This window comes from Girardinichthys multiradiatus, chromosome 18 (assembly GCF_021462225.1).
Source record: "Girardinichthys multiradiatus isolate DD_20200921_A chromosome 18, DD_fGirMul_XY1, whole genome shotgun sequence".
Lineage (NCBI taxonomy): Eukaryota > Metazoa > Chordata > Actinopteri > Cyprinodontiformes > Goodeidae > Girardinichthys > Girardinichthys multiradiatus.
Window position 1 is genome coordinate 50,618,629 of NC_061810.1, and position 16,909 is coordinate 50,635,537.

Genomic DNA, 16,909 nt, shown 5'->3' on the forward strand with positions numbered 1-16,909 from the left:
GGACTGAAACATCTGTTTCCTATGTTCTGCTCGTGTTTCAGAGCTTCTTCAGGAAGCAGCAGCAACTTCTCATCTCTGAGGTGTGAAATAAAAAACTGCTTTAAAATGTCTCCGTTTCTGAAGCTGAACACTGATTCCTGGCTGTCCTCTCGGTTATTGTTGCCTCGAGGGTTTTCGTCTCTCCTTGACAAACTGCTGAAGTGACGTCGACCTTTAAAAACATCAGCTGATGATGAGGAGCTTCACCCTGCAGGCTGTTTCACACTGAGATCATTAATGAGGACCAGCTGCTGCCTCTGAACTGATGACCTCTGACCTTCAGATGATCGAGGAATCTTCAGATTTCATAAACTGGACGCGTTTCTGCCACCTGCTTCTAGTTTTGTTTAGATTCTTTAATTAAAACTAATTTGGTTGAAACCAGGTTTACAGTCTGCGTTTCAAGCCTCTCATCATGAGCAACAACGTATCATTACTTCTGAGCTATTTGGATTTATTTGAACCGTTCTCTTTTCAGGGTGGACCGAGTACAAGTCAAACCATTGCAATGATTTTTAGGAAGAAGAATATGATACGGTGTGGGCGTGTACCAGAATATTATTGGTTAAAATCTGAAGCTGAACTGTGGGGGTATTTCTTCAGTGAGATGATGATCCCAAACACAGGAACCTCTCAGCTGGTTTCATAGAAAGAAAATGAAGCCCCTAGAAGGAGCTGGTCAATCACCTGGCTGCATTTCAACAAGATCACGGTGCAGAGAAGAACATCCAATAGCCTTCAAGACAAGATGGTTTATGTGGAAGAACAGGCCAAAATCACACCTGAGCAGCGCATGCAGCTAATGTCTCCAGACAGGAGACGTCTTAAATCTGTCTCTGCAAACAAAGCTACTAAGTTCTGAATACATTTCAGGAAGCATGTTCCATATTTATTCTGTCATTCCACTTTATTACACATTATCTAAATATTAACTTGCCCTAAAAATCTGTGTATGTGTGGATTTCTTAAGTTGGTACCAATAAATGCTCTGAATTTCATGTCAACACGCCCGAATAGAATATAAATCTCCTTTTTTTGTCCCTCAGTGGGAAAGAAGCAGGAAGATTCATACAAAGATAAAATTATAAAAATGAAAAGTAAGAATAAGAGCAGGGATAAGACTGCGAATGTATTAAAATGATCTCAGATAAAATTACTGCGTAGGGTGATTTAAAAAGTCTTAATGACTATAAATAAGAAACAACATAGAGGAGTATGAACAACTGTAAACGTACTGAGTTGGAGCAGTGATGGTTATAGTGTCTGTAGCTGCTGGAAGGAAGGACCAGTGATAACGCTCCTTCACGCACCTGGGATGCAGCAGTCTGTCTTCATACATGGGGTAGGAGATGTTATGTTTGCTAGAGTCCTGTCTCCCAGGGGGCATCCTGGTGAGCTTCTCTAACCGCTTCCTCTCAGCTGCAGATAAGCTGCTGCTCCAACATACTACACCATAGTATCCTTAGCAGGTGGAGTCTGCTCTGACGCTTCCTGTATAGAGTAGAGACTCCAGTGTATTGTTCAGGTGAACATCCAGGTCATTCCCTGGATATTCACCGGTGTCAGTGTGGTGGGTCTGCGGCTGTGGATAACCATCACCAGCTCCTTGGTTTTTTCCACATTGATCAAGATGTTCTGCTGGCACCAGTCAGTGATGCCCTCAGTGGTCCACTCTAAACTGCTTCTTGTAAATCAAATGATCTTGATTCGCACATAAAATGTGCATCTGTACCAATCTTGGAGCACCTTTTCTGGGTGCTCAACCGTTCTTTGCAGCGAGTGTGTTTGCATGTTTGCAGCAGCTGCAGCTTTAGGATGGAGCTATCCTCAGATCTCTGGCTGGACAAGAACACAAAATGCAGAACAGATTAACATCTGCATATATTCTGAGCTTCACCTTTGTTCCTGTAGAATGTTATCATGTAGGAGGAAATCAAGTTAAACACAAAGTAAGGTCTTCACACAGAGTCCTGTGGTGCACCTTAGAATGTGGATCATTACGACCTCGTGTGAATGAAAGGAGATAGAGCCTCCATTTACCAGAAGAAGGTAGATGTTAGGGTGTAGAATTAACATTTTACAGGCTGAAAATATGTAAGTTGTTTTTCATGTCAAAATCATTTATGTCAGCAGAAAAAAACCTCTAAATGATAAATTACTAAAAAATAATCCCATTCTGATCCTCCTGTTCCTTAACATTTGAACATCTCAAATCAGATCCCCCTGGAGGTCAAATCTAATTAAATTTGATCAGTCTATCTCCATCAGTCGGAGGTGGAGGACAGCAGGATGCTGCAGTCAGAGGCAGAAATATAATGTGTCCTCGGGGTGTCATGTTTTAACACATCTTCCTACTAATGAGGCTGACAGGGCGAGAGGGAGACACGAAGGGGAGGGAGAGGAGGAGGAAGAGGAGGAGCAGTAGCTTCACTCGGGTCTACATTCAGTCTGAGATCAGAAGGTGGTTTTTCCTCCCTCTGAAGACAATCTGACGGGATGACGACGGCTTCCTGAGAGATATAGAGAGAGACGTCCTCCCCCCTGTTTCCACGGTGACGGCATCCCCCCATCATCCTCCTCCTCCTCCTGCTGCTGCTGCTCCTTTTCCTCCTGCATCTCTCTGTGTCCGGCTGCCGTCGGCTCGTCTGTGTCGTCAGGATGGGAGATAAAGGAACCAGGTGGGATTTATTCTCTTTAATTCCTTTCTGTCGGTTCTGCTTCGGTTCTGTTCATGTGTAGGTGCTGTAATCTTACGTAACGGGTCAGAACCTCGAGGAGAGTGACGTCTGTGTGAGCCACACTCTGTCAGCTTCAACACAAACATTTTCCACATTTCTGTCTCTTATTTTGACGGCTGACACAGAGACAGGAAGCTGAGGACCTGCCTCTGCGTACAGCGAGGTCCCTGATTTCAGGATTTAAAGGCCGATCCAGGGAAACCAGGCTGCTGTGTTGCTGCTGGACCCTTTAACTCCAAATACATCAGTGCACGTTGTCCTTGGTTGTAAAATAGAGCTAATGCATAATTTTTATTGAAGATGGTCCATGTGTGAATCCTCAGGAGATCTGACAGAAATCCTGACACAGCGACGCATTCTGTGTCGTAAGGATGAGATAAAAACCAGAAACTCAAGTAAAATCCCCAGGAAATGTTGTGGATACCAAAGCTCTGTCCTCATACCAGCCCTTTGACTCCAGAAACGTTCCCTCACATCTGTTCCTTGCTGGGAACAGAACCAAACCCTCAATAGCTTTGATGTGCAGGAAAACTGAGGCAGAACATTGAAGTTCTGAGGTGAATGATGGACTGATGGTTTAAGCTGCCCGAAACCGGGTTCAGTTTTTCCTGCTTCTGCAGCGTTTTCCTTCATCTTGTTCTTGCTGTCTGAAATCTTTGATTAACTCTAGGAAGAGAACTGCCTGGAAGAGAAAGATTTGATGAACATAAAACGGAAAAATTGGATCGATTTGATCAGACTCAAAGGTGTTAAGTTCTGGTGTTTCTCACACAGATCAAATCTTTAAGATCATTATGGGGTCTTTAACCAGTGTGAAGGAGGTCTAACTCAACTTTTACCTTCAAGCTAATTCCCTCCAGAGTCCTATCTAGTCTTTGCCAATATAATATTACTACTAATACTGATTAAATTGATCTCAAGTAGGCAAGAATAAACCCAGAAAACCACAGCAGTAACCGAAGAAGGTTCTACACCCCAATTAATGTTTAGTATTCAGTAGAAGCTTTCCAGATAGTCCAGGATGCAACACTGGAAGTTTTTATTCTGGTGTGAGGAACAGAGGCAAGTCCTGAATCAGAAGTTCAACGAGGGGATGAAAGAGGCCAGAGAGGAACTGTGAAGAAAAACCATGAAGAGGATTGGTCATTAGTCAGGACGAAGAATTCAGCAGCAGATCTGAGAGCCAACAGGAAGGTGCTGAAGCTGCATGAGGGGTGTGTTGTCACTCCACTGCAGTAATCTGGACTGGAGGTTTGGAAGCAGGAAAAAGAGCTACTGCCACAGGCTCAGGGATGGACAGTCAGAGCATGACTAGAACTTTGTTCCACTGCTATGAAGTTCAGACCAAGGGACAGTTGAGCAAAGACTGTTTGAGTGTGGGGAACTCACTGGATGGTTTGGTGCTGAAGCAGATCCTTGTATCATAAAGATGTGAATAAAATCCGGGACCATGGTTGAAGATCATTTGAAACAGTTGAGGTTTTCAGACACAGCCTTGAGGCACTCCTTGATTGATCTGGGCTGTACAATGAAGAGAGTTAGCTGTGGCGGCCAACTGATTCCTGTTAGATCAGAAGGATTTACACCAAGAGCGAGATGAACCGATGAGACAGGAGAACGAGATGGATGGTCTGAGGAAGCTTGTCAGATGCAGCAGAAAGGTCACGAAGCTTTAGAAGACTAAAGTGTCCAGAATCAGCAGGTGTGTGGAGAACGGGAAGGTTCTAAGTCAGCCAAAGGTTGCCATAATCCTGTGGGTCCAAACCTGGTCTGTTTAGAAGAAGGGAGCCAGAACCCAGTTTGAAGAGGAGGGAACAGAGCCTGGTTCCAGTGAGGACTTCATGATCTCCACTTTAGCAGAGCAGAGAATAGACACCCTGAAGTATTGGATTGAGCCCGAGGAGGATGGGAGATGCCTCAGGGTTGGACCCAAAATGGGCCAGAACCCAGGAATCAAGGCAGCACAGAGACCGAAGATTGGAGGAAGGATGAAGTCCGGAAGCAATTTGGAAATGAAAACTTCAAACCTATAGATTCAGTTTCATCAAATCGTTGTCGTGTTTAAAGGACTATTTCAACTATTTATCATCACTGAATCTGGATTCCTGAACCTGCTGCTGAGCTCAATGTGAGGCCTTCTTCTGTTTTTAAATAAAAGCTGACTTTTAATGATCTGTAATTTCTGCTCCGGTTTGTCCTGGTAATATTCTGACAGAAGAAGCAGTCTTCTGCGTCACTGAAACAGTCAGGAACTGATTGGACGTTTGGTGAAGGTTTCTTAGCGGTGTTTGGTTAAAATGTTGAGGAGCAGGATGGTCTGGAAGAAGAAAGAATCCAGACAAGCTGCTCTGCTTCATCGGCTTCATGAAGCAGCAGATTTCCCATCATGTCAGAGAGATACTGGATCAATAATTCATGTTCTGCTTCCATCCACCATGCAGTCTCTGTGGGAGCTCATCATGTTTGCTCCTTTACTCTGAAACATGAGGAAACCCTTCAGGATGGAGCTGTTTAAAGCGAAGGTAAATTAACTGAGTAAAGGTTCTGAATGATGCCGTCAGAACAACTGGAAAAACGTTCGCTGCAGGTTCAGTTCTCCAGTCATGAAGGTTTGGCTCAGTGTAAGCTCCATTTTCCCCACGGCTCCTTTTGTGTTTGTTGGATTTATTAAAGTTCTGTTTTTCCATTATTTCTGTCAGGTTCCCTCTTTTCCCCCGTTCTCCAGCTGCTGTTATTCATTCGTTTCTTAGGTTTGAAACTAGAACATTCATCTACGCATTCATTTTGGTTGGATGTGAATGAATATACTGGTCCTTCTCAAAATATTAGCATATTGTGATAAAGTTCATTATTTTCCATAATGTCATGATGAAAATTTAACATTCATATATTTTAGATTCATTGCACACTAACTGAAATATTTCAGGTCTTTTATTGTCTTAATACGGATGATTTTGGCATACAGCTCATGAAAACCCAAAATTCCTATCTCACAAAATTAGCATATCATTAAAAGGGTCTCTAAACGAGCTATGAACCTAATCATCTGAATCAACGAGTTAACTCTAAACACCTGCAAAAGATTCCTGAGGCCTTTAAAACTCCCAGCCTGGTTCATCACTCAAAACCCCAATCATGGGTAAGACTGCCGACCTGACTGCTGTCCAGAAGGCCACTATTGACACCCTCAAGCAAGAGGGTAAGACACAGAAAGACATTTCTGAACGAATAGGCTGTTCCCAGAGTGCTGTATCAAGGCACCTCAGTGGGAAGTCTGTGGGAAGGAAAAAGTGTGGCAGAAAACGCTGCACAACGAGAAGAGGTGACCGGACCCTGAGGAAGATTGTGGAGAAGGGCCGATTCCAGACCTTGGGGGACCTGCGGAAGCAGTGGACTGAGTCTGGAGTAGAAACATCCAGAGCCACCGTGCACAGGCGTGTGCAGGAAATGGGCTACAGGTGCCGCATTCCCCAGGTCAAGCCACTTTTGAACCAGAAACAGCGGCAGAAGCGCCTGACCTGGGCTACAGAGAAGCAGCACTGGACTGTTGCTCAGTGGTCCAAAGTACTTTTTTTGGATGAAAGCAAATTCTGCATGTCATTCGGAAATCAAGGTGCCAGAGTCTGGAGGAAGACTGGGGAGAAGGAAATGCCAAAATGCCAGAAGTCCAGTGTCAAGTACCCACAGTCAGTGATGGTCTGGGGTGCCGTGTCAGCTGCTGGTGTTGGTCCACTGTGTTTTATCAAGGACAGGGTCAATGCAGCTAGCTATCAGGAGATTTTGGAGCACTTCATGCTTCCATCTGCTGAAAAGCTTTATGGAGATAAACATTTCATTTTTCAGCACGACCTGGCACCTGCTCACAGTGCCAAAACCACTGGTAAATGGTTTACTGTCCATGGTATCACTGTGCTCAATTGGCCTGCCAACTCTCCTGACCTGAACCCCATAGAGAATCTGTGGGATATTGTGAAGAGAACGTTGAGAGACTCAAGACCCAACACTCTGGATGAGCTAAAGGCTGCTATCGAAGCATCCTGGGCCTCCATAAGACCTCAGCAGTGCCACAGGCTGATTGCCTCCATGCCACGCCGCATTGAAGCAGTCATTTCTGCCAAAGTATTCCCGACCAAGTATTGAGTGCATAACTGTACATGATTATTTGAAGGTTGACGTTTTTTGTATTAAAAACACTTTTCTTTTATTGGTCGGATGAAATATGCTAATTTTGTGAGATAGGAATTTTGGGTTTTCATGAGCTGTATGCCAAAATCATCCGTATTAAGACAATAAAAGACCTGAAATATTTCAGTTAGTGTGCAATGAATCTAAAATATATGAATGTTAAATTTTCATCATGACATTATGGAAAATAATGAACTTTATCACAATGTGCTAATATTTTGAGAAGGACCTGTACAGTTCCTCCAGTGAGTTTTGGGTCTGTTGCCAGTAGGACACACCCAGAAAAGCTCCAGAAGGCCTCGTGATTAGATGAACTACTTCAGCTAAATCCAGAGCTCTAACATACAGCTCTGCTCTGTTCCATCCAACCATCACTCAAGAACACCAAACTGAAACTCCTCCAACTAAGGGAGAAACTCTGGCCCCTGTTTTGGATGGATGGATGGATGGATGCCACTTTATTAGGTATATCAGTTGCTTGTTGTGAGCAACATGTAGCATAGCTCTCTCCGGCCTTGTGCCAGCGGGTCAGGCTGGTGGTGGTGGTTTCATGGTATGGGGGATATTTTCTTGGCATTCTTTGGTACCAACTGAGTGTGATTTAAAACCAGCAGCGTTCCTGAGTCTCTCCATCCCTGTATGACCACAGTGGACCCGTCTTCTGATGGTTCCTTCCAGCAGGATAATGCTCCATGTCAATAAGATCAAATCCACTGGTTTCTGGACCATCGCAATCGGTTCTCTGAACTCCAGTGGTCTCCACAGTCACCAAACCTTAGTCCAACAGAGCATCTTTGGGATGTGGTGAAACAGGAGATTCTCGTCATGGGTGTTGCACTGATTCAACCTCATCTGTATTTTATACAGGTCCTTCTCAAAAAATTAGCATATTGTGATAAAGTTCATTATTTTCCATAATGTCATGATGAAAATTTAACATTCATATATTTTAGATTCATTGCACACTAACTGAAATATTTCAGGTCTTTTATTGTCTTAATACGGATGATTTTGGCATACAGCTCATGAAAACCCAAAATTCCTATCTCACAAAATTAGCATATCATTAAAAGGGTCTCTAAACGAGCTATGAACCTAATCATCTGAATCAACGAGTTAACTCTAAACACCTGCAAAAGATTCCTGAGGCCTTTAAAACTCCCAGCCTGGTTCATCACTCAAAACCCCAATCATGAGTAAGACTGCCGACCTGACTGCTGTCCAGAAGGCCACTATTGACACCCTCAAGCAAGAGGGTAAGACACAGAAAGACATTTCTGAACGAATAGGCTGTACCCAGAGTGCTGTATCAAGGCACCTCAGTGGGAAGTCTGTGGGAAGGAAAAAGTGTGGCAGAAAACGCTGCACAACGAGAAGAGGTGACCGGACCCTGAGGAAGATTGTGGAGAAGGGCCGATTCCAGACCTTGGGGGACCTGCGGAAGCAGTGGACTGAGTCTGGAGTAGAAACATCCAGAGCCACCGTGCACAGGCGTGTGCAGGAAATGGGCTACAGGTGCCGCATTCCCCAGACCTGGGCTACAGAGAAGCAGCACTGGACTGTTGCTCAGTCGTCCAAAGTACTTTTTTCGGATGAAAGCAAATTCTGCATGTAATTCGGAAATCAAGGTGCCAGAGTCTGGAGGAAGACTGGGGAGAAGGAAATGCCAAAATGCCAGAAGTCCAGTGTCAAGTACCCACAGTCAGTGATGGTCTGGGGTGCCGTGTCAGCTGCTGGTGTTGGTCCACTGTGTATTATCAAGGGCAGGGTCAATGCAGCTAGCTATCAGGAGATTTTGGAGCACTTCATGCTTCCATCTGCTGAAAAGCTTTATGGAGATGAAGATTTCATTTTTCAGCACGACCTGGCACCTGCTCACAGTGCCAAAACCACTGGTAAATGGTTTACTGACCATGGTATCACTGTGCTCAATTGGCCTGCCAACTCTCCTGACCTGAACCCCATAGAGAATCTGTGGGATATTGTGAAGAGAACGTTGAGAGACTCAAGACCCAACACTCTGGATGAGCTAAAGGCCGCTATCGAAGCATCCTGGGCCTCCATAAGACCTCAGCAGTGCCACAGGCTGATTGCCTCCATGCCACGCCGCATTGAAGCAGTCATTTCTGCAAAATGATTCCCGACCAAGTATTGAGTGCATAACTGTACATGATTATTTGAAGGTTGACGTTTTTTGTATTAAAAACACTTTTCTTTTATTGGTCGGATGAAATATGCTAATTTTGTGAGATAGGAATTTTGGGTTTTCATGAGCTGTATGCCAAAATCATCCGTATTAAGACAATAAAAGACCTGAAATATTTCAGTTAGTGTGCAATGAATCTAAAATATATGAATGTTAAATTTTCATCATTACATTATAGAAAATAATGAACTTTATCACAATATGCTAATATTTTGAGAAGGACCTGTATACTTAATTACAAATAAAACCTTTTTAATTTGATTTCTGTTATATATTTATATCTAAAATGTCTTCACTGAGAGGAAAGTGGAACCAAAGTAATTTTCTGTTTGTGTGCACAAACTTGGAGAATGAAGTTGATTCTGGTTCCGATGTTCAGCCAAGAAATCTGCGGCGTCTGTGTGATGTCATCATGTGAGTATGGAGTGGGTCTCAGTGTGTTTCTGCTGGCCAAGGTGTATTTCTGTGGGTCTCTGTGTATTTCTGTAGGTTTCTGTGGGTCTCAGCGTGTTCCTCTGTGTTTTCAGCCTCGATGATCTGAGCGGGTCGTGTCGGGAGAATCTTAATGAGTTCAGTGCGACGGCTCTGACATACTGAGCAGCTCAGAGTGATGCAGTTCCAGCATCATCACAACAACAAGCTGCTTTAAGCCAAACTTCAGCAGAGCCAGAACACTTTGACTGTGAGAATCATCCAGTCAAGGTCAGATTTACTGGTGTTACTGGTGAGATCCCAGCACCGTGCTGGTCTTTGCAGCTTTAAACCACAATAACTTGTTAACAAACAGAAATCAGGGGAAATGTTTTCTCATCTTTCTGTCTCTGCATCAAATCATCTCCTCCCACTGATGGACTTCTTAAAACCAGTTCAACTGGGCTGTTGGTGTCTGACCACACCAGCAGTTCCATGAGCCTGCACCATCAGCTCCACCCTGCAGCTCTAAGTTTCGGATGTCTCCGGTTTTTAACTGATGCTCTGCAGGTTAATGAGTTCTGACCCACTCGTTAAACTCTCTGCATATCCAGATAAAAACCCACAGATTATTTCTGAATGACACATTTACTGGGTCACCAGAACCTTGAGGCGTAAAACTTTGCAGTTACAAAAAGTGAAAAAGCTTTCAGCTTACCTGCATTCAAGAAACATCAGATCTAAAACACAAACACCCACCTAGAAACTCCTGCAAATCCTGGAGTCCAAACTTACAAACATGTGAAATAATGACCCACAAGATTTCTTCTGCTAATCACAATAATGTCCGAATTTGCAACTGATTCATATTTTATTTCTAGGGAGTTCTTGCAATTCTTGAGCCATTTGGAATGGGTGGGAAATGTTTTCAGCTGTTCAAAATGTTGGTGTCTAACAAAAAATCTCAGTTAATTCTTAACAAATTCCTGGTTCATTCTTAGGTATCGTAACCGATTCCTAATTGATTCGTAAGCATTCTTGTATGTTCTTAACTTGGTTGGGATTCGTCAAGCATTGTCTCGACCTCTCAGGGCCATTCTACCCCTAAAACCTTCCGAATCTCACCTACGCCGTTGGATAAATATAGGAAATAAGGAAAGTAATTCATTAAAAATGAAAAAACATAACTATTTTTTTTAATAACACATTTAAAACAAAGTAAAATTAATTTTTTATTTAGTTTCTAATTACATTTTATGTCCAAAAATAATCACTTCACTTAAAACATTTTAACTTCTAAACATCAACAGTTATGATGGTCCATCTTCACTTTTTATATCTGGATGGAAAATTTGTAATAACAGTAACCAGTTCACATTTAATCACATTTAAGCTGATTCTTAGATGCATTTGGCATATTTTTAATGTTCCTACGGTATTCTTAGTAGATTCTTGTTAATAGTACCGAATTCTTAACTATACTCATGTGAATCAAGCTGAATTTCACAGTTTATCTCTACCTATTAGACCGGTGTCATAACTGAATCACAGATTGGACCCAAATATTTGCAAAGTTCCAAGCATCCTTATGAATCCTAAAATGTAGTAATTCCTATTATTCGTGGCTTGTGTGGAATAGTAACTTCAGATAGATTCCTGTTGACCGATGATCAGTTTTTTTGTCCTTTTCTGGTTTCTGTTCTGTCCTGACTTTAAAGCAGAACAGGGTCAAAACTAATAAATAAAATAAAATAATACCTAAAAAACAGGCTTTAATTTTTCACATAATAAATGTAATTTAAATTAAAGCTGCAAGCTGCATTGAAGGCCCTCGCACCTCAGGGCAACTCGGCCTGTGCAGCGACCGCAGGAGCCTGGCATCGCCTCCTACACGCCACCGGTGATGACACTGCTTGATTTCAACACGTCGCAACTAGGTGGCACTGTGAGCAATATGTCATATGATCTTTGGTCATGCAGAGTTTTGGTCTGCGGAGAAGCATTCAAAATCTGGAGTAAATTCCAGATGGAAGCTGCACACTTCTTTGTTAGTGGGCGGGGCTAAAACAACATCATGAATTGCCTGTGCCAACATGTTCAGCATTGATCCCTGATCATGTATACTACATTTCAAGTGGATCCGATGATGTATGAGGGAGATAGAGCACTTGAAATGTCCTAGGGGGCGCTGTTGATCCAAATTTCAATGCAATCCAATAGAACTGTTTGGGGGCTGACAAAGATCAACCATATTTATTTTGGAGTGAATCGGACCATGCATGTGTAATTTAGAGCCAAACATATGACAGTGGCGTGACATCAGAATTCGCCACGCCATCATAGCCACACCCCCAGTCAGTACTGGCGACTGTCTTAAGAGCATCATGTTATCTGTTACTTGGGACAGTTTCACATTGATTAGGTGAAGAACATCAAAAATTGACTCTGTAAAGGAAAACATGACACTTCCTGTTCTCAGGGGGCGGGGCTTCTATGATGTCAGCATCTGATCAGTGAATATTGTTGAGGCCTAGAAGCAGATCAATCCCAGAAGGTTTCAGGTCTCTGTGACTTTCCTTGTAGGAGCTATGTCAATTTCCTTTTTTATGGCAAGAAGTCATATTTTGAGGCTTAGCCACGCCCACACGTTTTCATGTATCTAAAATCTTTTGATAACTTTTGATCCTCAATCCCTTAAGAGTAAACTGAGTGATTTTCAAGTCTCTAAGTCAAAACTTGTAGGAGGAGTTCGCTCAGATATGCGGGCTAGAAATACCCAAAACAGGGTCAAAATGGCAACTTCAATCCAAGATGGCCGACTTCCTGTTGGGTTTGGACCAACGCTCCAAGAGACTTTTTTGTAGGTCCTGAGAAGTTACATATGTGTACCAAATGTCACAATCCTCGGTCAAAACATGGCTTGGGGCTGATTTTTAAAAATTTTCTAGGGGGCGCTGTGGACAAATTAGGCCACGCCCACCAAATATGTCATCAAATCTGTTTTGGGGACTGGACTAGGATCAATCACATTGAATTTGGTGTGGATCAGATGATGTATGTGGAAATTAGAGCCAAACGTATGGCCATGGCATGACGTCAAAATTCGCAACTCCAGTTTCAAGCGGATTGAATGTAGACAGGCAGATAGCGGCCTTTCCCAGTAAAAAAAGTGACTTCCTGTTCTCAGGGAGCGTGGCTTTGATGATGTCAGCATATGACCCCATAGGATTGTCGGGAACCCGAAGGTCCTCCTTCATTCCAACTTTGGTGTGATTTGGCGTTTCTTTGGGAAAATTATTGCAATTTTTCACTTTGGGCGCGAACGCAATTTTTGTGTCCCGGCCACGCCCCCTAAACATGGCCGAAAACTCACAATTTTGATAACTTTGATAGCCGATAGTTTAAAATCCCTAGGAGGAGTTCGTTAAAGTTCGAGGTGAGTAAAAGTGAAAAATGGCCCAAAATCGGCCTTTGACCCAAAATGGCCGACTTCCTGTACATTTTAGGGCATACCCCCTGGAGACTTTTTTTCTTGGTTTGAGGACCTCTACATGTGTGCCAAATTTCAGATCTGTACAACTTACGGTTCGGCCTGTCTCACGTTGGGGGCGAGGCTAAGTGGTTAGGCCACGCCCACCCACGGCGACATTAAGGAACAATAATTTTTTTTAGTCGGGGGACAATTTTGTGTAAAATCGTGTGCATCTAGGGGCTTGGCAAAGTCCCCATATTGCCTCGCATAGACCAAACGGAATAATAAGAAACCTTATGATTACAATAGGCCCTTGCAGGCCTTGCTGCTCGGGCCTAATTAAGTTTGATATAAATAAAGTTTATAAAATATTTTATTCACAAATTAAATGTGGACACCAGGAAGCTCCCATGCACCATGTTATCATTGAAACTGTCCCAAACATCTGATTGGTTCACCTGGACTGCAAGTAAAACTTAAACCAATCACCTTGAGTGGAGCACTAGATAGCCACACCCACTCACTGAACCTCAGACCAGAAGTGATTTCATTCAATAAATAAATGTATCAATCATGAACTTCTTAGTTTAATGTTCCAACAAACGTTTTTCTGATCCAGGGCTGCAGCACACCATGACTTTATTTGATCTGTCAGCCCATCCAATCAGAGGCAGAGGGTGGAGCTTACTCTGCTTTGCTCCAGGTGATTAGTTCAAGGGTGACCGGTTGCACAGGTTGATCAGTCAGATCTTTGAGTCAGTTTAACAAGCTTGGTCACTTCTGTGCTGCAGTGAAGGTAGAATATAAATATATAAAAATAAGAAATGAAGAAATAAGTTTAATGAGGAAATTTAATCACTGATGGTTCTCAGATCAGAGGCTTCCTGATCACATGGTTGATTGATTGATTGAAGTACTTTATTTCAGACTCTGGAAGAAACAAAGTCTTCCAGGCAACCAAGACAACCAAACAAATGTAGTAAAACAAATAAGCATCAATAAATCCTCCAGGTGTTCCTTTAATTTCTCCTCTGTAAAGGATTGGGTAATATCTCTTCTATGATCTAATAAAAAACAAAATAAGTAACTAAATGATAATATAAATGGTCATAAAAACACCCATCATAATATTATCATAATAGTTTCCTATATTCAGACTCCAAGATGTGGAAAAGTTTCACCTAAAAATCATCTCTCCTTCAAATGATTTCAGCTCTTAAAGGAACAGAAAGAGGGTTGTCATGATGTTCCAGCAGGAACATCAGCTGTTATTGTCTCGTTTTGTCCTACATCTCTGTCCCTCCTGTAAAGCTCTTGGTTTTGGCTCTAGATCAGAGCTGCAGTCAGATGGAGACGGGACTGAAAGTAGTTACACAGATTTTAAAGAGGAGTTTGTCAGGCAGCCAGTGGAGCAGCAGCAGGTTGAATGGATGTGGTCCTCATCAGCAAAATGTGGAGTTTCTCCATTGATCAGCTGAGACACAGACCAGGAGACGGATTCATCAGAGATGGACGGATTCTTCTTTGCTAGCAGCTTTAACGTCCTGGTGGAAGATATTGGGTCAGTTACTGATCAGTTGGTGTCAGAATGTTCTGATCAGTCAGAGAACGTAGATGTTCCGCTGCTTCATATCAGGATGGAGGGAATATTAAACATGGGAGACGTGGACAGGATCAGGACACCTGATGCAATGAAAATGTTTGCACATGATGGCTCTAACTCAGATGCTTTGGATCATGCAGTTTTCTGTGGATGGCCACTAATTTATATGGAGCTCATCTGATTGAAACTGAGCTGAAAGTTTTAAATTCAGGAATCCTGGATTACGAGTTTAGATTCAGTAGTTCGTGATTGCAGCAGGTTCAGTGCGTTTGCTGCTGAATGATATGTTCACGGCCAAAAAAGCTTCGAAACTGAAGTCTAAAGAAGTTAAAATGCTGAAATCTGTGCGATCAGAGCGTGACAGACTGAAATACGGGCAAGAATTTAAGCCAAATCATCACTGTGTGAAAACTCAAAGTCATATCAAAAAGATTCTTGATCTATGAGCGTCAGAACCTTCTGGTAACTACACATGCCAATTAGATGCATCTGCAGTAATTTTATATGGAAGATCTGAGAAGTTAATGAAAACTGTACAAAACTGTAGGTCCTCCAGCAGCAGGAGACCCTGGCTGGAAGGAGACAGAATCTCTACGTTCTGATGTATAAAATCAACATGTGGAGGTGAAGCTTTGGACATGAGTTTTTTAATATTTCACAGGGTCAGAATCATTTGCTGAACATTTTGCAAATAAATCTGATTTGTGTTAACACTGTAAGATGGATCAAAATTCTGGTTCAGTTCAGAAAAGTCCAACGTTCTGAGCTGTTAAAACTTTGGAAGAAATTTCTACTGGAAGAGATGGGCTGTGGAGCTCCAAACAGAGAACATTCCCACAGTTTTCCAGCACTACAGGTGAACTAAAATCATTGCAGAAACAGAAATATAAGAAGAAACACAGAAAATAAGATTGTCTTCATTGTAACGTTGAAACCTAAAGCTTCTCCAAAGATTTAGGTGCATTCAGTAATTAAAGTTATCGATATTCAGTTGTTTTAGTGGCCACAGTTTGGATTACAGGTCAGAAAGCCAAAGTTTCATCTAAAGAGCTTCACTCTGAGGCAGAAAGCACAACGTTTCAAACCTGCATTAAACTGCATGAATGGCTTGCAGGTCCGTTTAGATGAATCTGATGTAGGTGAACATTCATCATGTGTAAACTGACTGATGCAACTTTGCAGCGTCGGTGCCCAGGGAGTCTTCAAGCTTCATTCAGGCTGACGCAACAATCTGGTATCGATCCGGCAGTTAGTGTTCCCTCAGTGTCAGGCGTCCTCATTGATCAGTTGAATAGAGTCGGAACACAGAAGCTCTCATTGATCAGTTGAGTGAGCAGCTGTAAATACAACAGAAAAAATCCCGGCTCCATGGTACCAAATCTGGAGAATCCGGTTGGTTTGTGCTAGTCGGAGCTCTCAGGTTGGTCGCTGCTTTTTTTAACCAATAAGAGTCTGTTTGAAGGGTCATTAATGCTCACAGTTTGGGTCTAAAGATACATTCATGTAGCAGCATGAAGCTGTAGGACTGATGTCAGAAGAGAAAGAGGAGGAAGGAGTGGAAAATAAATGAAACGATGAACCGAACAGAAATTCTAGCTCTTTACCAAAACACATCACAGATGTTTCATAAAGATATCAGCAAATGATTTTCACATGGGAAAGATTAGGTTTTAATGATTAATCAGGAGTCTTACAACACTGCACTGAGGAACACTGAAGTGACTCCTTATAGATGATAATCAGCTCTGGTTCTGTTAATAAACCACTAAAATCCTAATTTGTCCACATCTGACAGAAAAACAGACATATTGATGTCAAACTTCATGTTTATTCTTTTAAAAAGGTCATAGCTGAGATTTAACCTGATGTCAAGAAATTTCTTCAAGATGTAGGAAGGCAGATAGACAAACAGGACCAGGTATAAGCAGCTAAACTTTCACAACTTTTTTCTCGTAATGATAATGATGACCACATTTATTTTTACAGAGATGATATGCAACATTTTATTGACCTTAACAAGGGAACAATGCATGGTACCCAGATGATGCTCCAGTGTGGATCCTTTCACTAAATTAAAACAGAATATATTTGGACTGTGTTGGATTCTTTATGAGTTTCACATCATTTTTGTTCTATAAAAATAACTGATGCTCATTTGATGAGTTTTGTTCACAGGATCCTCTCATACTTGATCATACGATCAATCAGATGTTTCTGCTTCTGGTTTACAAACATGGCCGACACACTGATATGTC

At 42.2% G+C, this 16,909-nt stretch overlaps 1 protein-coding gene across 1 annotated transcript in view; it reads left to right on the plus strand.

The window, feature by feature from the left end:
* Positions 1 to 2,441: 2,441 nt before the first annotated feature.
* The window catches only part of arrb1 (arrestin, beta 1), a 39,844-nt gene continuing 25,376 nt past the window's right edge, over positions 2,442 to 16,909 (plus strand). Inside the window, exon 1 of the mRNA XM_047391898.1 lies at positions 2,442 to 2,717. Within this exon, the coding sequence (XP_047247854.1) occupies positions 2,698 to 2,717 (20 nt within the window). The 5' untranslated portion in view covers positions 2,442 to 2,697. The remainder of the gene's footprint in view (positions 2,718 to 16,909) is intronic.